This window comes from Physella acuta, unplaced genomic scaffold (genome assembly GCF_028476545.2).
Source record: "Physella acuta isolate Inbredline_101_S28 unplaced genomic scaffold, ASM2847654v3 ptg000561l, whole genome shotgun sequence".
NCBI classification, from domain to species: domain Eukaryota; kingdom Metazoa; phylum Mollusca; class Gastropoda; family Physidae; genus Physella; species Physella acuta.
Window position 1 is genome coordinate 158,397 of NW_026732080.1, and position 24,848 is coordinate 183,244.

General features: G+C 36.9%; 3 protein-coding genes across 4 annotated transcripts in view; 1 reads left to right on the forward strand and 2 right to left on the reverse strand.

Moving 5' to 3' along the window:
- Positions 1-8,994, reverse strand: part of LOC131946434 (uncharacterized) — a 133,244-nt gene extending 124,250 nt beyond the window's left edge. The window contains exons 1-3 of one of the 2 annotated variants that reach the window (XM_059307196.1): positions 8,921-8,994; positions 6,478-6,612; positions 5,630-5,741 (exon numbers count right to left, since the gene is read on the reverse strand). In XM_059307196.1, coding sequence (XP_059163179.1) covers positions 5,630-5,741; positions 6,478-6,592 — 227 coding nt within the window. In that variant the 5' untranslated portion in view covers positions 6,593-6,612; positions 8,921-8,994. Of the gene's footprint in view, positions 1-5,629; positions 5,742-6,477; positions 6,613-8,883 lie in introns of both variants that reach the window. The other variant, XM_059307195.1, reaches the window with a different exon arrangement.
- An 80-nt stretch (positions 8,995-9,074) lies between these two features.
- LOC131946456 (thioredoxin domain-containing protein 2-like) lies at positions 9,075-13,860 on the forward strand. Its single transcript, XM_059307231.1, has 2 exons — positions 9,075-9,159; positions 11,484-13,860. The coding sequence occupies exons 1-2, from the start codon at positions 9,077-9,079 to the stop codon at positions 12,388-12,390; spliced, it is 990 nt and encodes a 329-aa protein (XP_059163214.1). The 5' UTR covers positions 9,075-9,076; the 3' UTR covers positions 12,391-13,860.
- An 833-nt stretch (positions 13,861-14,693) lies between these two features.
- Positions 14,694-24,261, reverse strand: LOC131946445 (4-hydroxyphenylpyruvate dioxygenase-like). The gene is made up of 13 exons (XM_059307217.1): positions 24,173-24,261; positions 24,046-24,072; positions 22,789-22,851; positions 22,432-22,536; positions 22,237-22,282; positions 21,849-21,931; positions 21,387-21,580; positions 20,090-20,167; positions 19,720-19,882; positions 19,345-19,416; positions 17,831-17,920; positions 17,472-17,621; positions 14,694-16,506 (listed from the first exon to the last, which is right to left on the reverse strand). Exons 1-13 carry the CDS (start codon positions 24,173-24,175, stop codon positions 16,432-16,434), a joined length of 1,149 nt encoding a protein of 382 aa, XP_059163200.1. The 5' UTR covers positions 24,176-24,261; the 3' UTR covers positions 14,694-16,431.
- Between the last annotated feature and the right edge of the window lie 587 nt (positions 24,262-24,848).

Sequence of the window (24,848 nt, forward strand, 5' to 3'; positions counted from 1 at the left end):
AGAGAAATGATTGAAAGTATGTGAAATATGTTGGTGTTGTAGAGAGAAATGATTGAAAGTATGTGAAATATGTTGGTGTTGTAGAGAGGAATGTTTGAAATGTTAGAGAGGAATGTTTGAAAGTATGTGAAATATGTTGGTGTTGTTTTAGAGAGGAATGTTTGAAAGTATGTGAAATATGTTGGTGTTGTAGAGAGGAATGTTTGAAAGTATGTGAAATATGTTGTAGAGAGGAATGAGACTGACGTCACTATTTGCCGTCTGACATGGGCGGCCTGTTTGTTTGGACTGACGGACTGCTTAAGTCGTGCTTTCAGGAGGTGAAGGCTTATTGTCAAGTCGTAGCTCCCCAAGATCGATGGCATCAAATCGCCAAGACGATTTGGGGCTCGAGGAATAGGGGGGAGGGGGTGCCCAGACTGTGGTGGGGATGGGAAAATCTGGTCAGATTACCAATAATAGCAGGGCTGACTGTCTAGACGGTTGATTGAGTATCTGCCGGCTAGACTGTCTGCTAGTTCTACCATCCCATCCCATGTCTGTCCTACCATCCCATGCCTGTCTGTTCTACCAGCCTATGTCGGTCTTTTCTACCATCCCATGCCTGTCTGTCCTACCATCCCATGTCTGTCTGTTCTACCATCCTATGTCTGTCTGTTCTACCATCCCATGTCTGTCTGTCCTACCATCCCAGGCCTGTCTGTCCTACCATCCTATGTCTGTCTGTTCTACCATCCCATGTCTGTCCTACCATCCCATGTCTGTCTGTCATACCATCCCATGTCTGTCTGTCCTACCATCCCATGTCTGTCTGTCCTACCATCCCATGTCTCCATGTCTGTCTGTCCTACCATCCCATGTCTGTCTGTCCTACCATCCCATGTCTGTCTGTCCTACCATCCCATGTCTGTCCTACCATCCCATGTCTGTCTGTCCTACCATCCTATGTCTGTTCTACCATCCAATGTCTGTTCTACCATCCTATGTCTGTCTGTTCTACCACCCTATGTCTGTTCTACCATACTATGTCTGTCTGTTCTACCATACAATGTCTGTTCTACCATCCGATGTCTGTTCTACCATCTTATGTCTGTTCTACCATCCTATGTCTGTTCTACCATCCTATGTCTGTCTGTTCTACCATCCTATGTCTGTCTGTTCTACCATCCTATGTCTGTCTTTTCTACCATCCTATGTCTGTCTGTCCTACCATCCTATGTCTGTCTTTTCTACCATCCTATGTCTGTCTGTTCTACCATCATATGTCTGTCTGTTCTACCATCCTATGTCTGTCTGTCCTACCATCCTATGTCTGTCTGTCATACCATCCTATGTCTGTCTGTTCTACCATCCAATGTCTGTTCTACCATCCTATGTATGTCTGTTCTACCATCCTATGTCTGTCTGCCCTACCATCCCATGTCTGTCTGTCCTACCATCCCATGTCTGTCTGTCCTACCATCCTATGTCTGTCTGTCCTACCATCCCATGTCTGTCTGTCCTACCATCCTATGTCTGTTCTACCATCCTATGTCTGTCTGTTCTACCACCCTATGTCTGTTCTACCATCCTATGTCTGTCTGTTCTACCATCCAATGTCTGTTCTACCATCTTATGTCTGTCTGTTCTACCATCCTATGTCTGTCTGTTCTACCATCCTATGTCTGTCTGTTCTACCATCCTATGTCTGTTCTACCATCCTATGTCTGTCTGTTCTACCACCCTATGTCTGTTCTACCATCCTATGTCTGTCTGTTCTACCATACAATGTCTGTTCTACCATCCAATGTCTGTTCTACCATCTTATGTCTGTCTGTTCTACCATCCTATGTCTGTTCTACCATCCTATGTCTGTCTGTTCTACCATCCTATGTCTGTCTGTTCTACCATCCTATGTCTGTTCTACCATCCTATGTCTGTCTGCCCTACCATCCCATGTCTGTCTGTCCTACCATCCTATGTCTGTCTGTTCTACCATCCTATGTCTGTCTGTTCTACCATCCTATGTCTGTCTGTTCTACCATCCTATGTCTGTCTGTCCTACCATCCCATGTCTGTCCGTCCTACCATCCCATGTCTGTCTGTCCTACCATCCTATGTCTGTCTGTCCTACCATCCTATGTCTGTCTGTTCTACCATCCTATGTCTGTCTGTTCTACCATCCTATGTCTCTCTGTCCTACCATCCCATGTCTGTCCGTCCTACCATCCCATATCTTATCAGTCTGGACCTAACTTGTCAGTCTGGACCTGACTTGTCAGTCTGGACCTGACTTATCAGTCTGGAGATGACTTGTCAGTCTGGAGCTGGTGTTTAAGATGGTTCTACTGGTGCCGGTTGTTCCCCTACACCATTTTTGTTTCCCCCACACCATTTTTGTTTCCCCTAGAAATGTACACCATATTTCTGGTGAGCCAACGTTTCGCCATCCCCCGCTCACTCAGTCAGGTTAGAAGGTCTGTCTGACTTCCCGTCTGCTGTATGCTGCACGCGTGTGCTGCACGCCGGCCTGTGGAACTCTGGAATGTCTCGCGGCGTCCTCAACATTAGCCGCATTACAGCGGGGACAATCCGTCTATCCTGGGTGACCTTTCAAATATCTATCCCTGGCTGACCTTTCTAATATCTATCCCTGGCTGACCTTTCAAATATCTATCCCTGGGTGACCTTTCAAATATCTATCCCTGGCTGACCTTTCAAATATCTATCCCTGGGTGACCTTTCAAATATCTATCCCTGGGTGACCTTTCAAATATCTATCCCTGGGTGACCTTTCAAATATCTATCCCTGGGTGACCTTTCAAATATCTATCCCTGGGTGACCTTTCAAATATCTATCCCTGGCTGACCGTTCAAATATCTATCCCTGGGTGACCTTTCAATTACCATATCCCAACTAGGTCTGTCAATGACCATTACCATATCCCAACTAAGTCTGTCAATGTGCCCTTGATATACCGTGTGACCATTCATATATCTCTCCAATGTTTCTTACAATAAATGCCATTAATTCCTTCCAACACAGACACACACGTGAATACATCCTGTGCAAACAAACACCTAGGCAAATATTCACAAGCCTACATATGTCAAATCTGTACACACAAAGTAATCGATTATAACAAGCATTCAACATTACTATGAAAACAATGTATTCGATTAGCATAATCGAAAGCAGCCATATTGGTAAATCGGTAAACACAAAGTATTTCAGTATCGCAAACCTTTTAGTCTACAATAATATAGTTGAGACAATGTTTTCGATTATAGAACGCCAGTGCAATACTACTGCAGAGATAATGTATTCGATTATTTCAAGTCCACGTTGACTCCAGTCGCTCCAACGGCAAACAGGACATACTCGATACAAAACAACTTTTCCAGAAATAAAATAAAGTTTTAGTTGAGTAAAGATGACTTTAAAACAGGAATGTTTAATTGATTAACTGTGATATCACGTGATCGCCTAGACGAAATGTATTTTTGTGGGTGTGTGTTTAAATTTTATTGACGAATTTCTATGAAAATTACTCTAAGGGAAACAACTGCGAAAATTGCAAGAGCAAATAGGAGTGACTTCCCTTAGAAGTAACCAAGGTAGTTAGGTACACAATGATGGCGTCCTGTCTGTCCTGTAACTACGGGCCATATCAGACAAAGCTAACACCAGCAGTAGCCAGGCAGCAAAAACTCTTTGCTCTAATACATTACTGACCCTGTGCCGTCCTATTCATACAGTCGTTTAAATTTTTAAAAAACTACTGGTTGAAACTGGCAGGAGTTTTATTTAAATTCTCCTATCATTTGATAATACTATGCCAACTCCTGATGTTACAACATTGATATACAAGGGATTTAAAAGAACGAAATGTTACAACATTGTTATACCAGAGGTTTATAAGAACAAAAACAAAACTAACTAAAGTAAAAATCCACCACAACCACATCAATATAGACAGATATTGTTACCTCTTTTCTAATGACTTAAATAAAGTCTAGTATCAAATAATGCAATGGAAATTGATCTTGACTGTTAGACTTATGCTTGTAGTACAGGAGAGGGGGACTAATAAACATTTAATAATACTAACTTAGTTTGTGTATAAGACTTTAAAGTTATAAAGCAATATAAAGGCACTACTAATTTGATGAACACAATAGGCAAGAAAGTACTGGATGGTGCTCTGGTTTGTTGTGTGGGTATTTAGGTATTGTTGGGGGTGGGGCTCTAGATTATTACAGCTGTCTTGTTGGGGGTGGGGCTCTAGAATATTACAGCTGTCTTGTTGGGGGTGGGGCTCTAGAATATTACAGCTGTCTTGTTGGGGGTGGGGCTCTAGAATATTACAGCTGTCTTGGGGGTGGGGCTCTAGAATATTACAGCTGTCTTGTTGGGGGTGGGGCTCTAGATTATTACAGCTGTCTTGTTGGGGGTGGGGCTCTAGATTATTACAGCTGTCTTGTTGGGGGTGGGGCTCTAGAATATTACAGCTGTCTTGTTGGGGGTGGGGCTCTAGATTATTACAGCTGTCTTGTTGGGGGTGGGGCTCTAGATTATTACAGCTGTCTTGTTGGGGGTGGGGCTCTAGATTATTACAGCTGTCTTGTTGGGGGTGGGGCTCTAGAATATTACAGCTGTCTTGTTGGGGGTGGGGCTCTAGATTATTACAGCTGTCTTGTTGGGGGTGGGGCTCTAGAATATTACAGCTGTCTTGTTGGGGGTGGGGCTCTAGAATATTACAGCTGTCTTGTTGGGGGTGGGGCTCTAGAATATTACAGCTGTCTTGTTGGGGGTGGGGCTCTAGAATATTACAGCTGTCTTGTTGGGGGTGGGGCTCTAGAATATTACAGCTGTCTTGTTGGGGGTGGGGCTCTAGAATATTACAGCTGTCTTGTTGGGGGTGGGGCTCTAGAATATTACAGCTGTCTTGTTGGGGTGGGGCTCTAGAATATTACAGCTGTCTTGTTGGGGGTGGGGCTCTAGAATATTACAGCTGTCTTGTTGGGGGTGGGGCTCTAGAATATTACAGCTGTCTTGTTGGGGGTGGGGCTCTAGAATATTACAGCTGTCTTGTTGGGGGTGGGGCTCTAGAATATTACAGCTGTCTTGTTGGGGGTGGGGCTCTAGAATATTACAGCTGTCTTGTTGGGGGTGGGGCTCTAGAATATTACAGCTGTCTTGTTGGGGGTGGGGCTCTAGAATATTACAGCTGTCTTGTTGGGGGTGGGGCTCTAGAATATTACAGCTGTCTTGTTGGGGGTGGGGCTCTAGAATATTACAGCTGTCTTGTTGGGGGTGGGGCTCTAGATTATTACAGCTGTCTTGGGGGTGGGGCTCTAGATTATTACAGCTGTCTTGGGGGTGGGGCTCTAGATTATTACAGCGCAAGAAAGATGAAGCAATATTATATAACAGCTATTACACCTTTTATAACCCCAGAGTCAGATATGTAGACAGGTGGGTGTTTAGAAACCTCCCCCCTCCCCACATGATAAAGTTCTGCGTACACCACTGACCACTGTGTACACCACTGACCACTGTGTACACCACTGACCACTGTGTACAGATGTTATAACTGTAAGACAGAAGTTGAGAGAGAGAGAGAGCTATCTAGTCTAGTGTACTCACCAGTTGATGAAAGAACTTTTGCCTGCGGAGTGGTTGCCAATTAGAAGCACTGTAATCTTTTTCCTTGGTGCCAGCAAACTCAGACCCAAGCCCTCAGCAATTTTCACTAGCCCTGGGGACAGCAAGGTCAAACCTCAGTCAACAGGACAAAGTTTCCATGTGCTCAGACATGTCAAAAAATCTGTACATTCTGGTCACTATTTAGTTTAAAAAATGACGGCTATTCTAAAGACAACAGCAGGATTTTATTTAGAGTCCAGTGGATATAAAATGTAACCTTGGACTTGTATATGAATTTTGTAATGGATGTTTCTTCTTAAACTTTTGTAACATTTGTTAAATAGCTGTAGTTACATGGTTTGTAGTTGGTGCTTCATTTTGGGGGCAGTTACTTACTGTAGGAAGGCTGGAATATAGTTACTTTAGTGGGACTTGTAAGTTGTATAAAAGGAAAACAAGTTCTACTTAAGCAACAATTAATTATCTGTCATTCAATTCAAATCACGAGTCCAACATATATCTTTCAAAACTAATCACTGAGCAAGTGGATAAAAAATACTATGAAATATTAATCAATTTTACACTGTAAATAACAATTAACAAATATTTCTTAATCCGCATCACTATGCCAATATCAGACTATGAAAATTGTATACATTTTAATTCTAGCCTCCCTAACAAATTTTTTCAAGAATTAAATGTCTATCCCAACATTATGCCAGAACTACACATGAGATGTCAACCCTTTAACCTATCAATGTGCTAACATCTTCTAAGCCTGTCTAATCTCCCCAACAATAGTGCAAGAAACATTAACACTAATGTCAATCTAAAACTAAATAATTTACCATTTTCTGGGTCGATGTATAGAGAGTGACATTCCTTTAAAATTTTCTCGTTCAAGGACAGCGTATTCGAGTCAGCTGCATTCACAGAGGCCCGGGATTTGACTTTACCCGACATCACACAAACTTTTCAGCCTCCTGGAGAAGAAGAACAGTCACAAAATTAAAAAAACATTATTCACCATGAAAACCAGTAATTAAAGTAAAATAATAATTATAGACTGCAATTAAGATAATTAACTAAAGAAATCCATACTTATAAAGAAATGAGGAAGACGGCCTCCTGTATACTGTAGTAAACATGAATTGTTTAATTTCTTTCAACTACAATTATTACATCATTAATGCAAGCCAAGCTTATTAAGACACAAAAACCATTTAACCAATACTAACTTAAACACAGAAAAGTCAGTTCATCCATTACATGTTATACTCAGTTATTATGTTCTTCCGACAACATGAATGTTACACAAAATTAATATGTTGTTCCTACTACATGAATGTTACACAAAATTATTATGTTCTTCCTACTAGGACTTGTAAATTTCATCTAGAAAATGAGAATTATTACCACTTGAAATTATCATGTAGCTGATATGAGTTATCATGGCAGGCATTCACAGCACTTCCAATGGACCATAAGGGTTAGGCTTGGGGTTAAATATGGCTATAGTGAAAGAATCTAAGCTAGTGTACAGCTCTGGTTGAATGTTGACTCTAACAAATTTGTCAAGGTCTACAACAAATAACTGACCACCTGGGAGTGGATTCGCAGGTGGTTGCATCAGGGGCTATTGGGGAGAGGTTTATAATGCTTTATGTGCCATCGGTTCATAGAAGAGGATTGGTTATGGTCTAGTTTGTTATAAATTTATTAATAAAGCCATACCTAAGTCAAGTTTGACAAATAAATTTTGGAGATCAATCTATATATAAATTAAAGTAACTGAGTGTGTGTTTGTATTGAGTGTGTGTGTGTGTGCGCTTTATGCATTACTACACCTTCTATCCAATCACCATGAAACTTTGGGAAGTTAATGAGAATACTCCTGGGAAGGTCTCTGCAAAAATAAATTTCGGAGGGGCAGCAACATGACAGGGTGCGATTTAGCGCCCCGGCACCACTATGACACTTACGTTTGTTTTAAAGAGTGTAATATATTAAAAATACAATGGGCTACAATAATTCTTCACTAAATCAAACCAGGCATGTCCTAGAGCACCTATACAGGGACAGGGTGAAATTTGGCACCCTGAGATCCCTGTGAGACCTATTGCGCCTACATTCATTCAACCCCTTTACTGTGTAATCAAAAAAATAATTTTCTTATGGAAAATGTGTAATTTTTTTTCTTTCATAATTTCAGTTGTTATGTTGCCCTGACAAAATAAAATTGTTAGTGATTGTAAGTTGTTGATTTCCAATTTTTTTCCATCAACAAAAGTTAACTAGAGACGCACAGCACACAGAAAAATTTGCCGAGTTAAGTCGCGATGCACGGTTAAGCCCAGATTTCATATGCTGAGTTAACTCGTGACACACGGTAAAGGGGTTAAAAAGCACCTTACAACAGGGACACTCTGGAACTTGCCATATGATGATTAAGCCAAACCAGGATCCATACCCAATGCCCATAAGGTAATATATGAGCACCCCACAATGCCATTGACATCTGCGCAGTTGCTCTGGTGTGTTCTACCTCAGTTTCTGAGGTGTGTTCTACCTCAGTTTCTGAGGTGTGTTCTACCTCACTAGTCACAATGATGGACGATGATTAATGTACAATCAAGGCTTTGATACAGCACATCTGGGCATCTGGGCAATAGCATGGACAAACATGCCCGCCCAATTACTATGATCCACGAAATATATAGTGCCTGCTTTGTTTACATTTAAATAGCTCAGTTTTACACAAAGGTCAAGTGTAAAAGATACATGATTGGGTATGCATTGATAAAATCTTCTTAAAATATTGTGTCAGCTTTTCTTCTGAGACTATATGACTATAGTAACAAGACAGTTACTCTATATCTATAATATATTATGTATCAGTATCAACATCTAATGAAATACAACTCGACTCAATAATTTGACTTGAATCATTAGGGCCTAGATCTAGTAGTTAAGGATAATAGACAGTGCTTCTTTCATTCTTTCAGGCATCTCTCCAGCTACTCCAGGGCAAAATATTAATTTCATTAGGCCTACATTAAATGTTACATTTAAATTAATGTAGTAGGCCTACATTTACAATCATTGACATTAGTAGGCCTACAATAATAAATATTAAATAATTTAATATTAAACTGCATTAAGGGCGGCCAAAATAAATAGGAAAATTTATGAACACTATTCGTGTAATCTTTGAAGTAGATCTACTAGTCTAGTAACCAAAAGAAATTGCTTACAGTCAAAGTCTCGGTTAACTTTACAAATCAAACTCACTGGGCAGGTCAATGGAGAATGAAAGTAGAAAGTTGTCTGCGTGTAACTTCGTACTGTGCGACCGGAATCATGCGTTGACCTAAAAATAGATTATTTTGAATCTCGACAACTAGAAAATTAACTGCGGTCTTAGTATCCGATTTATTGTGTGACAAAATGGCGTCCTTGGTAGCTGACTACTCGGATAGTGAAAGTGAAAATGAAAGTAGTGAAAACAAAGACAAGGAATCAGATATCAGGTTATACATAATTCATTTACATTTTAAACTTCTTAGTTAACACTCAAGCTAGTGAGAGACATATCTAGTAGATAGTACTAGATCTAGCTGTAGATCAGTAGTAGATGGTATTGTTTGTAACACTTTAACAGGTGAACTCCATTTTACTAGCGTATTTTATTCGCCGCTTCACGTACACCTCCGGTTGAGCATATTTTGTATTTTTATTATACATGAAGCAGGGAATAAAATACACTAAAATGGAGTTTTACCCTGGTACTTACTGTACTACTATCTTAGTAGCTAGACTAGTTTAGCTAGTCTAGATCGAGAATAATCTAGATCTACCTTCAGACTAGTCTATTTTTACACTTTACTACACTACTACTAGATCTACTACTCAACTGTGTAGTAATAGATCTAGTAGTAGTGTGTTTGGCTAACTAGTCCGAGTAATCTAGATCTAGAAGATCTAGTACTAGTATTATTAGTATTAAATTTTAAATAAATAAAGTAGCCTAAACTAGTAAATTTTAAGTAAAACTAAAGTTTCAGGTTGTAGATGTGCGGTAGCTGCATTGAAAGACTTTTATTAACTCTTAATGCCCATAATTAATTTCACGTAGGCCTACCAGAATCCATATCTTTTTACCCGTTAATTTAAACCCCACACATTATTGATAAAAATTAATTGTATGAATACCCTGCACACTGAATTCAAGTAATTATTTATTTTTTGAAGAAAGATAATTACTTAGTTTTAAAGAAGAAAAAATAAAGGGTTGATTTTTTTTTCGGGCCAAAAATACGCATCTTTTGGGAAAATTAATGATAAGAATTACTTTTCATGGGTTCTTATTGATAGAAAATGAAAGTACGTCCATTTTTCTACAAAAATCATGGATCGGATTAGTCTTAGTATAAATACTCTAATTTTGGTTAATTTTATAATGCGGCGACGTAAATGTTTAGACGCGGCCGCTGAATGGCATTCCGCAGTGTTAAAAAAATGCTGTTTTGCAAGTTGTTTTACAAAAAAATGTTAGAAAATAAAAATCGACCTAACAAGAAAACTGCAAGAAATAAATACAACAAAAAAAGGCCGCTCTAGCTTTATCATGACCTAGATTGACGATTAAAAACTTGAATCCTGAAAAAACAATGAATTAAATAGAGAAAATGTTATCGGACGCTGAGAGCATCGTTACGGTATGGCAGGCCGACCTGCTGGGAGTGTCATTATGGTCTTAAAGAGTTAAATAGACATATAGATCTAGACTATCTAGTATCTATTATCTAGATCTTGGCTAGAAAGGTCTAGAATCTAGAGTAACTCTGCCTGTCCAGACTACGTGCTTCGTTGTGAACACCTCCATTACTCTCGTTTTGAATAGTAAGTGCGCTTTTATTTGAATGTTTTATACATAAACATAAAATTGGTAGTAAATATATTCATTCACAAGTACATTCATATCAAATTTTGATACAGTATTCTACACACATTGGGATATGAGAAATTGAAAGCAACCCGTCGTTTGGCGGCCATTTTTATGTTACTGGGATAAGCAAAGCCTCGTCCTGACATAGGGTCTTTATAAAACAATCTTTAGTTTTTTTCAGAAAAAATGAATTGAAATTGAATGGGATAAGCCTAAGAACATATGTTTATAAAATATATATATTTTCTTTACTAAATACATTTTTGGGGGTAGTCGTGAGGAGGCTGAAAACTTTCTTGTTTTGCCTAGTCACGATCACCTATAGTAAACCATAATAAAATAATTATTTCTAGTATTCTCCTCTATTCTTTTTTTTTTTCATTGCTATAAATTATATTATTTTATGGGATTTTAAAAAAATTATGCACTGAATCACAGAACTACACAAACAAAATGTTAATAATACAAGATTAGCTCCATCTAAAAGCAATAGCACGATTTAATTCATAAAATGTTGCAACAGTTAGCGTCATCTAAAAGAAATGTTACAAAATAATTCATAAAATAACACTATTATTTATTTAGAATAAAAAAATAGTGAAATTCCCTTTCAAACCAGAAGTTGATTGGGAGAAAACAGTAGATTTCCTCTGTTTCTCTGATTTTGGCATGTGAAGCCTTTCACTGTGTGCTAAGTACTATGACATGCCCTCTTTATTTTCCTCAACAAGAATCAGGTACTTGTAACAGTTAGCTCAACCACGAGATGTCTTACAATCCTACGTCCCTTATCTCAACTGGAATATTTGGGATATAATCAAGTGCTCTAACATTCATAACACTTATTAACACTTAGCAGTATTATATAAAAGAATGAAAATTGATTGTCTATTCTTCCTGTTTCAGAATCAAGGAAGAGCCAGAGTCTGAAGATGTGCCCAAGTCTAAGCCAGAGTCTGGAGATGTGCCCAAGTCTAAGCCAGAGTCTGAAGATGTGCCCAAGTCTAAGCCAGAGTCTGAAGATGTGCCCAAGTCTAAGCCAGAGTCTGAAGATGTGCCCAAGTCTAAGCCAGAGTCTGAAGATGTGCCCAAGTCTAAGCCAGAGTCTGAAGATGGGCCCAAGTCTAAGCCAGAGTCTGAAGATGTGCCCAAGTCTAAGCCAGAGTCTGAAGATGGGCCCAAGTCTACCAACTTTTTTGAAACACAGGACACTGACAGTGATGACGAAGCTGACTCCAAGAATTTTGTCAAATCTGAACCTTCCACCAAACTCCCCAACCCTCTCGTCTGGGTACCTGAGAAACTGCCCAGTATTTTAGAGGCATCAACCTCTAGAATTGGTACATCAGTTTTCATGAATCCCTTTGAAGAAGCTGAACAGGCTAAGAATCAGATTTTAGAGAAACATGTCAAACTGACTCAGGCGGCTCCTAAAAAGCCGGCCCACCAGCCCATCTGCTGGAAGTTCAAGAAAGGCAAATGTCATCTGGGTAAGAACTGTCGTTTCTTCCATGACATGGAGAACAGAAGCTTAGAGGAGAACAGAACTGCTGCAGCCGCAAGCTTGCAAGCTGCTGTCAACGCAGAGATGCCCCCGCGACCCACATATCATCCAGCAGCTTACGTTGATGCTCGGAGACGGCCGATGGAGGCTGAGCCAGAGGATGATGACAACTACATGGCTAACATGAAGAAGAAGAAGCGCTACGGCGTGGCAGATAACTTAGTGCCTCCCAAGAAGGCATTTGAATCCTTGCAGCGCCAACGGGAAAAGGAGAGACCTTGGACTATGAACAGCATGGGTTTTAAGTGATATCCCTGACTAATGTCACTTGATTTTAATGCAAGTTTGTGTTCATATTGTTTTAAATTCCTTATTACTTTAAGTTTAAAAGAATTTTAAAATGTTATTGTATTTACAGTATGATATCTATTACTATTTTTAAAAAAAGTAATTTTTATCTGTAATTTTTACTTGTGCTGTTTGTTGAATTGTTTTAAACAATTTTTACCACAAAAATTATTTACATTCAAGAAATTTCTCCTGAAGCTATTTTATTAGACGGAATTTCCCTTTAGGAAACATTTTTAATTGTTTCTACACTTTTTAAATTGTCTGTTTAAATTTGTGACTTTTAACTAAAAACAAATTTTTAAAATGTAATTCCTTGTTTTGAATTATTTGAATATTAAGTAATTTTTTAAAGAATTTCTTGTATAATATTAAGAAAGTGTTAGTGTTATAAAAACTAAGTCCATTTTGATGCCTGTGGATCATCTACATCAGGGTAGACTAAACTTTTTAAAACTACTGACCAGCCTGGGAGATCTATTATAGCTAGAAGTTGTACAAGTTTTTTTCTTATTTGTATGTAAATAGTCAATTAAAAGCTTCCTGAAACAAAATAATTTGAATTAGCTACACTACTGTTGGTAGTGTTTGTTACTCTAGTGGGCACAGAATCTGTGGCGCACTTGATTTATTCATGGAAATTATTTATTGTGCTGAGATAAAAATAATAATCTGTGAATGTTAAATGTGGATTAACTATTTTAATGACTCCTGCAATTTGTATGTCTTTCACATGTTATTTAATTCCCTCTGACCTGTGTGTGCATCCAACTTGTGAGGTGAGGACAGGTTTTGTTTTTACCTTGGCTGTTGTTTGATTGTGTCAGCTGCCAACCTGCTTTAGCTGTCTCATCCTTGCACTTTAATCTTCGTAGGATTTCATGTGTTGCGCTATGTTTATTCTTTGTTCAGTCCTTTAAATCTCTCCATTATTTGTTTCTTCTATACAGTTTTTGTTTTACTTAAGCACGTGTGTCCTAGAGTGTCCATTTAAAGGTATTTTGTTCCTATAAATAACTCACTTTGTGAACATGTCGGAAATGTTTCAGTGATGTGACTGAACTTTGTTCCAAAAAACATATTTTGCACACTAAAACAATAAGTTATCTCCCTTTAGAAGGAATTAGATGTGATTATTTTACACATAGCTGAATGCATGTTTAAATTCTATTTCTTAATGTGTGATGTTTATTTATTCTCTGCAGGTTTTTGTAAAGCTTAACACTGCCTTAATTGTCATTCATTCCATGTCTAAGTATATTGTATTTTACATTAAAGTACAATTGACCATTGTTATAAAATACATCCAGTTATGTCTGTAATCATTTCTCTGTAGTGAGCTGTTCTTTGTAGTGTACTGTCAGTGTTTTATGAAATTTGTCTCCAAGTCTCCATCAAATTGTTCTGCAATAAAAAAATAAATATTCCTTTGTTTGCTAAAAAATTATTTGGCAGTTTTCCATTTTTTTATTTTAATCTTTATAGTTGAGTGCTGAATGATTTTAACAGTTTTAATTGCAGTTAAATGTGCACTCGTTTTCTAACGGGGTTAAACATGTTGAGAGAGGAGAATTGTGGCAGATAAATAACAGTGAATATTAATATGGCTATGATAATCTGGATAATCTGAAACAGCATGACATGAACATTGCTTTCATAAAGAATTTGGCAAAATGGTGTGAAAACTATACTAAACCAGACTACTTAAGAAAATTAACTGAACACAGTTTTTGCGCTGCTAAATATTTTAGGCAGTTATTTTTAGTTCCTCCAGAGGTAATGAGCTGGCTGCAATATTGTTCTCATTGTAACATTTTTGAACAAAATTCTCATTTAATCCTCTCAAATCAATTGAACAAAAGCAGGAGTGTGATTTTTATCTGTGACATTGAAAGGTCTTGTACTTTAGTTGCTAGACCTAGAACAGCTTGTCTTCAGCAATTTTGGGATTAAATAATTTTTCTGTCTTTAAGATTTTTTAGCATGGGCAGTTACTGAACTGTTACAAGACTTACTTGACCATCAACCCAATGGCCAGTTACTGAGCTATTACAAGACTTACTTGACCATCAACCCAATGGCCAGTTACTGAGCTATTACAAGACTTACTTGACCATCAACCCAATGGCCAGTTACTGGGCTGTTACAAGACTTGACCATCAACCCAATGGGCAGTTACTGGGCTGTTACAAGACTTACAAGACAGTATAAAAAGTAGCTAAACTGACATGACATTTGACAGTGCAGAAAGTTAAACACCAGCATACAATCACAGCTCAAGTCAAATTTTATTCCTGCAATTCTGGCAACAAACATCTCAACTTTGAGCAGTAAACAAAAAGGTTAACAGTGGCAGTAAAGTAAACAAAAAGGTTAACATAGTGGAATGTAAACATCTTTAAATCCTATCAAATTATTCTGATTAAAGACTACCATTTAAAACATATATTACATTTCACAGACAGCTTAGTACTAGATCTGACATCAGCAATAAATCAACAGAGCACAATGACAAGTGGTAAAAAAGTATTCAACAACTAGGACTAACACTTGTGCCCAACTTGCCAGATAAACATGTCTACAGACAACTACAAAATTAGAAAAAGCTCTGCTTGAATTATAGTAAACAGTAATGCGAGTGCTATTTGGGACTAAAAAAGTAATAATGGAATATGAATAGGCTTTCTAGCTATTGTGAATAGTTATTTTATTATGCCAAAAATGAACAAAAACAGCTACAGCAATAAAACCCCACATCTGGCAGTGCTACAAATGGAGGCGTCAAGCTCTGCTCTATACAAGTGATAGTACAATCCCTCAACCCTTATGTACAAGCTACAACATCAGACTGTAGCAGCTACAACATCAGACTGTAGCAGCTACAACATCAGACTGTAGCAGCTACAACATCAGACTGTAGCAGCTACAACATCAGACTGTAGCAGCTACAACATCAGACTGTAGCAGCTACAACATCAGACTGTAGCAGCTACAACATCAGACTGTAGCAGCTACAACATCAGACTGTAGCAGCTACAACATCAGACTGTAGCAGCTACAACATCAGACTGTAGCAGCTACAACAACAGGCTAAATAAAAAGAAAACAAGATATTCTGTACACAGCTGCCACCAAAGGGCATAACAAGAAATTACAAAATTCCTCTCTTTTATAATACGAGGCACGTAAAATAAAAATTAGTTAAAATATTACAGACTGAAATAAATCATGCACAATTTATTTGAAATGCCACCATCTTGGACAGATAATAAATTCAAAAGGCACTTTAGCAACAATCACCATAAGTGTCTAGTCAAAATTTTTCTAAATAATTTATTCTGATTATAAACTTATTCTAATGCAACCTAATTAATGCTACATTAGAAAATAATATTGTGAATAACTAGAAAAATATGAAGAATTTTATATAACAAAACAATTAAAAAACCAAGAGAGGTAACTAAATAATCCTCGGCATATTGATATGGTCCCTGATGCTGATCAACATTAAATAACAAATGAATGGATGACTAACTAATGTGGACTGAGATGATATTAAGAATATGTCCAAGAGCAAAGGGTTAAATGCACTGAATTTTCCATCAACTGATAAATAAATTGATTATGTTATTGTTAGGTTAACCCAATCCAGATTAGATGCGTGTAGGGACTCTAGTACATCCTGCCAAAAGGTAGCTTTCTTGACCCCCATGCTAGAAACTGACTTAAACATTGGCTTCAGTCTTAAAACAACTAATTAATTTCATTTAGCTGTGATTTATAAATATGAAAAATCTAAAATTAAGTAGCAATCATTATTTTACTTTTAAAAATCAGTTCTTTGCATATATTTGTTGTGAAAGATAGCAGCCTACATAAACATATCCCATCAAGCATGTATCTAATCATTGGTAACAGGAGTAATGATATAAAACACATAAAGACAATAAAAACTAAATATTTCAGATCACGGGTAGAATTGTAGAACTACGCAGCCAGCTATTAGAGGTTGCCCCTTTCATTCTGGTCGGCCTCGATGGCTTCAAACAGGGATTTAAAATTGCCGGCACCGAAACCCTGTGGAAATGTGGGAAAATATTTTTTAATTGTATCAAAATAAATGGAAAAACTTAAATTATATCAAAATAAATGGAAACACTTAAATTGTATCAAACTAAATGGAAAACACCTAAATTGTATCAAAATAACTGGAAAAACTTAAATTATATAAAAATAAATGGAAACACTCGAATTGATTAAAAATAAACAGAAAAACTTTGAATTTCAACAGAAGAAGATGCAATAATAATTATAATAAAATACACAACTCATTTTTATTAAAATATCTGAAAATAAACTTTAGTATCATGAACAGTCTGTCATGTATGCTTTCTTGAAAAATTTCCAATTGAAAATACTGGAGGCTGAGATGCGACATGTGTATAGAAGTAGGAATAGGGTTAGGAATTGTTACAGAAGTTGACAGTGGAATGGATTAGTTTCCTATAAAATGGACAAGCCCTACAAAATGTAGATTTTAGATACTGGGACTACATATTTAAAGACAATCAATAAAATCAAACTTTAACATCGCTAGGTTTCATAATCTAAAAATTCTGACTAAACTTTTAAAAATCAGATCATATAATACCTGGTAGTATAACGGACCTAGTAGTTATGTCTACGTATAATGTACCTGGTGGTTGTGTCTCTGTATAACCTACCTGGTGGTTGTGTCTCTGTATAAAGTATATGGTGGTTATGTCTCTATATAACGTATATGGTGGTTATGTATAACACACCTGGTGGTTGTGTCTCTGTATAACCTACCTGGTGGTTGTGTCTCTGTATAAAGTATATGGTGGTTATGTCTCTATATAACGTATATGGTGGTTATGTATAACACACCTGGTGGTTGTGTCTCTGTATAACCTACCTGGTGGTTATGTCTCTATATAACGTATATGGTGGTTATGTATAACGTACCTGGTGGTTGTGTCTCTGTATAACCTACCTGGTGGTTGTGTCTCTGTATAACGTACCTGGTGGTTGTGTCTCTGTATAACCTCAAGGAACAGTGTTGGCCTATCCTGCATGTTCTTGGTGAAGATTTGCAGCAGGTAGCCATTTTCATCAAAATCAATGAGGATGTGGAGCTTCTGTAGTTCATCAAGGTCTTCTGTCACTTTAATCTACAGACAGGGGGAGAAATGTAGTTAAACATGTACTAGAGGGGACTGTGTGGGAACAATCTCAATCTGTTTAGATTTTTGTATGGTTTAAATATTGAAAAGATATTAGATGTGAATAAATATGTATAAAAACAGCTGTGAAAAGATACCATTTGTAAGAAAAACTGTTCAGTTAAATTGTAAAATCACACATGTGTGAAAATTTTTACCTGAGCATTTTTCAAGTTTTCTCGCAATGTCTTGTAATAAGTGGCAGGTATTTCAAGAAACTGTTGACCTCGTGCCCTCAAATTAGTGATCTGCGAAAGATAAAAGAATAAAAGATGCCCAGAATAGACAAGAATAAAGTGTTTTTATATTTAATTTACTCAGACTTTCAATGATATTGCTCTCATTGTTAACTAATTTACTCACACTTTCAATGATGTTGTTCTTATTGTTAACTAATTTACTCACACTTTCAATGATGTTGTTCTTATTGTTAACTAATTTACTCACACTTTCAATGATGTTGTTCTTATTGTTAACTAATTTACTCACACTTTCAATGATGTTGTTCTTATTGTTAACTAATTTACTCACACTTTCAATGATATTGCTCTAATTGTTAACTAATTTACTCACACTTTCAATGATGTTGTTCTTATTGTTAACTAATTTACTCACACTTTCAATGATATTGTTCTCAATGTTAACTAATTTACTCACACTTTCAATGATATTGTTCTCATTGTTAACTAATTTACTCACACTTTCAATGATATTGTTCTCATTGTTAACTAATTTACTCACACTTTCAATGATATTGTTCTCATTGTTAACTAATGTACTCACACTTTCAATGATATTGTTCTCATTGTTAACTAATTTACTCACACTTTCAATGATATTGTTCTAATTGTTAACTAATTTACTCACACTTTCAATGATATTGCTCTAATTGTTAACTAATTTACTCACACTTTCAATGATATTGTTCTCATTGTTAAATAATGTACTCATACTTTCAATACTATTGTTTAATTTCATTGTTAACTAATTTACTCACACTTTCAATGATGTTGTTCTTATTGTTAACTAATTTACTCACACTTTCAATGATATTGCTCTAATTGTTAACTAATTTACTCACACTTTCAATGATGTTGTTCTTATTGTTAACTAATTTACTCACACTTTCAATGATATTGCTCTAATTGTTAACTAATTTACTCACACTTTCAATGATGTTGTTCTCATTGTTAACTAATTTACTCACACTTTCAATGATATTGTTCTCATTGTTAAATAATGTACTCATACTTTCAATACTATTGTTTAATTTCATTGTTAACTAATTTACTCACACTTTCAATGATATTGTTCTCATTGTTAACTAATTTACTCACACTTTCAATGATATTGTTCTCATTGTTAAATAATGTACTCATACTTTCAATACTATTGTTTAATTTCATTGTTAACTAATTTACTCACACTTTCAATGATATTGTTCTTATTGTTAACTAATTTACTCACACTTTCAATGATATTGTTAACTAATTTACTCACACTTTCAATGATGTTGTTCTTATTGTTAACTAATTTACTCACACTTTCAATGATATTGTTCTCATTGTTAAATAATGTACTCATACTTTCAATACTATTGTTTAATTTCATTGTTAACTAATTTACTCACACTTTCAATGATATTGTTCTCATTGTTAACTAATTTACTTACACTTTCAATGATATTGTTTGATCTCATGGCAATGTGTTGAACACCTGCCCCACCGTAGTAATCCACATATTCCTGAAATTTTATTTTCAGATAATAATCTTCATTAATTATTAAACTGGGCAGTTAAAATCACAACTATCTCTAATTAATCATTAGATTATGAGAGTATTTTAAAGCTGCTAATCTATTTTAGTCCTAGCTTAGTGAACAGATGTCCAAGTAAGGGAGGTAACACTTGGGGGGGGGGGGGGGGGGGGAAGGAGGGTATTTCAAGTTTTTTATGTTTTTTTTATCTATTCTGGAAAAAATGAAAATGTTCTGACCTGGGTTTGTTTTTTAAAGTTTCAGCTAATATTTAACTAGATGTCTTCTGACCTGGATCTGGCTTTTCCTCTTTCCTGGAGCAGGTTCATTAATTGGCATCTTAATTGTCTCTTCATAATTAGTGACCACAATTGACCTAAGGGCGGAGAACTCTGTGCTCAGCTGTTTATCATCCACAGACCAGAAGCGGTGGAACATTAGATTTTTTTCATACCTGTGGCAGAAAGGTAATCATTTGATTTGTACCCTGTGATCTTAAGATGGGTGACGTTAATTAAACTGGAGCTCGTACAATTTATCATGAATGAAAAATCTTCCCACAATAAATGTCAAATAAATTTTAAGGTAAAGCAACTAAATAGTAAATAATTCACTGGCCATAAATAACTAGCTTGACCACATCGGCAAACAGGAAACTCACCAGTCGACTGCGTCGTTCATCTGTAGGTCAGGCTGGTTGCCCACAATGTGGTCAACATGGAGCAGGCCACACTGGGGTCTGGAGATGGACAAAACTAGGTCAGACATGAACACAGACAAAACTAGGTCAGACATTAACACAGACAAAACTAGGTCAGACATGAGGTCAGACAAAACTAGGTCAGACATTAACACAGACAACCTAGGTCAGAAATGAACACAGACAAACTAGGTCAGACATGAACACAGACAAAACTAGGTCAGACACGAATACAGACAAAACTAGGTCAGACATGAACACAGACAAAACTAGGTCAGACATGAATACAGACAAAACTAGGTCAGACATGAACACATAGTTAAAACTAGATCAAACAGCCTTATACAGATATAATTAAACATTTTGTTAGCACACAAAAAATGTTCATATGAGACAAGAGATTTTAAAACATCAATTTGCCCATCTAATGATCCAGGTAAATTATTGGCTCTCTCATCTAATGATTCAGGTAAAACATAATGAACCAGGTAATGAATAATTAGACCTTATTGCTTCCCATATTGAGTGTATAATGATGTTGATACAACCAAGTACCCCAGGAGGATTTAATTCCAGACTTAAAGAAATAATTATTGTAGCTTTCAAGAGACAACTAATGAACTTCAATTATTTTTGGTGCTGGAACTAATTTACTGCTAAGAGATAGCAAGCAGCTTTATGTCATGAATAGCCATAATCAGTTATTTTTATCTTTTCCTCTGGATAACTGAATTCTAAACCCAAGAGTTCCTGTCTTTAGGCACACACTACCAGGAACCTTGGAAGTCAGACTTACAGCAGTTTAGAGAGGGGATCCTTGACCGTAGCACACACTACCAGGAAACTTTAAAGTCAGACTTACAGCAGTTTAGAGAGGGGATCCTTGACCGTAGCACACACTACCAGGAAACTTTAAAGTCAGACTTACAGCAGTTTAGAGAGGGGATCCTTGACCGTGGTACACACTACCAGGAAACTTTAAAGTCAGACTTACAGCAGTTTAGAGAGGGGATCCTTGACCGTAGCACACACTACCAGGAAACTTTAAAGTCAGACTTACAGCAGTTTAGAGAGGGGATCCTTGACCGTAGCACACACTACCAGGAAACTTTAAAGTCAGACTTACAGCAGTTTAGAGAGGGGATCCTTGACCGTAGCACACACTACCAGGAAACTTTAAAGTCAGACTTACAGCAGTTTAGAGAGGGGATCCTTGACCGTGGTACACACTACCAGGAAACTTTAAAGTCAGACTTACAGCAGTTTAGAGAGAGGATCCGTGACCGTGGTTTCCTTATAGCCAGGCAAGAATGGACCTTTGTAGTTGGACCTGTCAATCAGCGTGTGAGTTGTGTCCCCATAGGTCTGGACGGTGGCCATCCTGACTTTCCCGTACTGGTCAGATTCCTCCCAGACATCCCTCACCACAACAGCTCCTCTGGACTTTGCTTTCTGTTACACAGGATAGAAACAACGCAACTGTAGGAGGTAATGTATTGGTTGCTTCTACCAGGTTAAATTAATTTAATTATTAATTAAAATAAACTCTCACTGCAAGCCCTGACATAAATCTGACACAGCTACATTTATCATAGAGTAGCTTCTCCACATAGCAACGAGAAACTTTTCTGTAATAGCTATTCTATTTAATTAAGGCTTAATATTTTTAAACTTCTGGCTAATGAGATTATATCTAATTAAAACTGGGATAACACCACACCTTGACAATGGCGTCTAAATCCTCCACCTCAAACGCGACATCTTTAACGCCATCTCCGTGTCTCACCAGGTGATGTCCCATATCTGGAATTATTTTTTTTTTACAATTAATAAAAGGCTACAAGTGAAAACTACAAGATAAAAACTTGGCACAACTTTTGTCACTTATTGAGTGGGGGCTCAAAGCTTTCTGGTCACTGTGGGCACACATTAGATGGCTATCATAGCGTTACCAAAAAAATTGATCAAGGTATTAGGAACACCTGCAGAACTTACCTGCTGGCTTGTTGCGTTCTATCAAGGTATAAAATACGTGAACTAAAGAACTTACCTGCTGGCTTGTTGGGTTCTAGCAAGGTATGTAACAACACCTGTACAAAAGAACTTACCTGCTGGCTTGTTGGGTTCTAGCATTGACTGGAATACAAATAGGATCTGAAATTTGAAGAAATTTTCTTTTTTATCAAAAATTATAATCATCTTATTACTTATGTTGTATATTTAGACAAAGTACAATCTTATTTAAACATCAAACAAACTGTAATATAAATAATGTGTTGAGTTAATTAATTAATTTTGATTACCTTGTTCTGTTTGACGACATGGGAAGCAACCTCTCTGCTCCCCGTCTCCAGCCCCTTGTACATGAAGGGTTCAAACCCCAGCCTTGTGCAGTAGTGGGAAGCTGCCTGCAGAAGCAACCAACAGTAAACAAAGATTGCTAAGCTATAAGGTAAAAGTCCAGTCAACTACTTTAAGTTCAGGGCAACGGTCAGTGTGTGAACCAGCACAAACCAATTGAAACCAATGTGTAAACACATGAAGCTAGAATCATCAGGTGATCAAACACACATTTCTACTCCCCTCCCCATCTCCTTATTTACAAAGAACAACCACACCAATACAGAAAATTCTTTTTTTTAAAAATCATTTCTACCTACCTGTTTGGCATTTCCAACCCAAAATGTGATGTGGTCAAAGGTGATGAACCTGCCCGCCTCTGGCTAAAATAACAAACAACTTCAGTTCAATTAACGTCATACCGTAAAACTCCTGTTTTCTGTCATTGTTTTGATCTAATTTAAATAATAAAATAAAGTAAGACGAATAGCGAGAGTCCCAAACAATTAAGACAAGCAAAGTCGAAATTACGGATTCTAAGGCGCACATGGCAGATGAAGTAGTGTTCGCCTGTTTCTGTGGTCAGTTCTACGTCCAGCTGCCTTAAACTTCACTATTAGACAGGAAACCATCAAAGCCAAGTCGACTCTGAGAAGTCCTTCTTGACATGATGCAGTCGTTATGTGTTGTTTTTTTTTTAGTTGAATTAAGTTTTTTAAAATGTGGTTGTTGGTTTTTTGTTTTTTTTTGTTGGTTATTTTTTGCGGTTTTTCTTTGAGTTTTTTTATTGCATTTTTTTATGGCAGACGTGCATTATTTAATAAATTTATTTTAGTTTAATTTGTCTTTATTTTGCGTTCCTTAATTATTTTTAAACAGGTGTTTTCCTGTATTATTCTAGAATAGTTAGGCTAAATTGATAAGGGATTCAAATTTGTATTATTTTAAGTCAAATAACCAACTTTCGAATGCCAAGTAAAATCTAGGTGTTTTAGACTTTTTGTAAGGTGGTTGATATTCATATATAGTCTATTGTTTGTAAACACAAAGGGGGTGTGTCGGGGTGATGTAACACCCCAACCACTGATCGGCCCAAGCCGTTAAACACATTTATATTTGTTATCTTGGCCTATTGTTTATTTAACAAGGGCGTCTAAACGCTTGATAAATAAACATTGTTCTAGAGAAGGACGTCGTCTTGTTGTAATTTATAATAGATGTTTGGCCGACAAAAGTAGGCCTGTTGATAACGTGGCAAGAATTGTATTTTTAAAATAAATATAGGTCAAGGTAACTCGGCTGATACCTGTCCAGTGGTAGTGTGGACAGAGTTGAACAAATCTTGCAGTTTTATATTGATCTAGATATGTCAAACACATATAGATCATACGAAGCTAGCAAATGGCGGTATTTGACCAATTTGAGCGATTATTTCTATACAAGAGAGACGGTAGCATTGTTGTGTACCTAGCTAGGCTAAAACAGTAGGACGTCAAGGTCGTAGTGTGACCTAAAACTGATGTGAATAACCGAATTATGAAACAAAATGTGCAGGTAAAAAATGATTTAGCACTCACCTTAGGCCCTTTGTCTGTATAACTAGTCTGAAAAGCAAAAAATACAATATATTGCAAGCAATTAGCAAACAAAATCTAACGTGTTTTAAACCAAACCAAATAGCAATGTAGAATCAAAATCCCCTACCATTGCTGCAACAGTAGGTCAGAAAATGTCACCAATACGACTTCGCAAGCAACACACCTTCAGAATGCCAATATTTCATTGGCTTAAAACTCTCCGTGTCAACCAATGAAATATGTTAAAACCGTTCACGCCCCCAGTAGCACCAAATCACGCTACTGCTGCTAGTTGGGGCACGTGAACTGTTGCAAATATGCAAATATCACTAGACGCTAGGACAGGAAAAAATTGCTCCAGATAAAGATGTTTTGGTAGTTTTCCATTACAGGTAAATATTTGCAGCCGTAGTTCGTCGTCTAGCTTATCGCTTATTCCCAATGTTATCGATTAGTGTGTTTATGTTTTGTTTGGCTTAGAGGCTTAGGGGTTAAGTGAGTGGATAGGTAAGTGGTTAGGTATGTGGTTAGGTATGTGGTTAGGTATATGGAACAATACATGAGAAGGAAGTTTATGGTCGTTAAATTAGTTGGAGGTCTGCTCATGAATTAGTCCTAATTAAGTTTAATGACTGTGACAAAGTAGGTGTTAAACAGGGGCGACTACGCTGGCGTTTCGCGAGAATCACAAGAGATGGGTTCAAAGAGGGGCATTAAAAAGATGGGTCTGTTTATTTTTTTTGTGTATAAAACAGAAATGGTCGTCCATAAATGACTTTAGACATATTAGACATCGTCACACA

What these genes read in the sequence shown, in the direction of transcription:
- LOC131946456 (XM_059307231.1), top strand. Translation starts at nt 9,077, where the DNA reads ATGGCGTCCTTGGTAGCTGACTACTCGGATAGTGAAAGTGAAAATGAA. An exon ending in GACAAGGAATCAGATATCAG is followed by an intron (nt 9,160 to 11,483) that starts GTTATACATAAT and finishes TTCCTGTTTCAG; the next exon opens with AATCAAGGAAGAGCCAGAGT.
- LOC131946445 (XM_059307217.1), bottom strand. An exon ending in GGGTTGGAAATGCCAAACAG is followed by an intron (nt 22,537 to 22,788) that starts GTAGGTAGAAAT and finishes TTGCTTCTGCAG; the next exon opens with GCAGCTTCCCACTACTGCAC. An exon ending in ATGAACGACGCAGTCGACTG is followed by an intron (nt 19,883 to 20,089) that starts GTGAGTTTCCTG and finishes TTTCTGCCACAG; the next exon opens with GTATGAAAAAAATCTAATGT.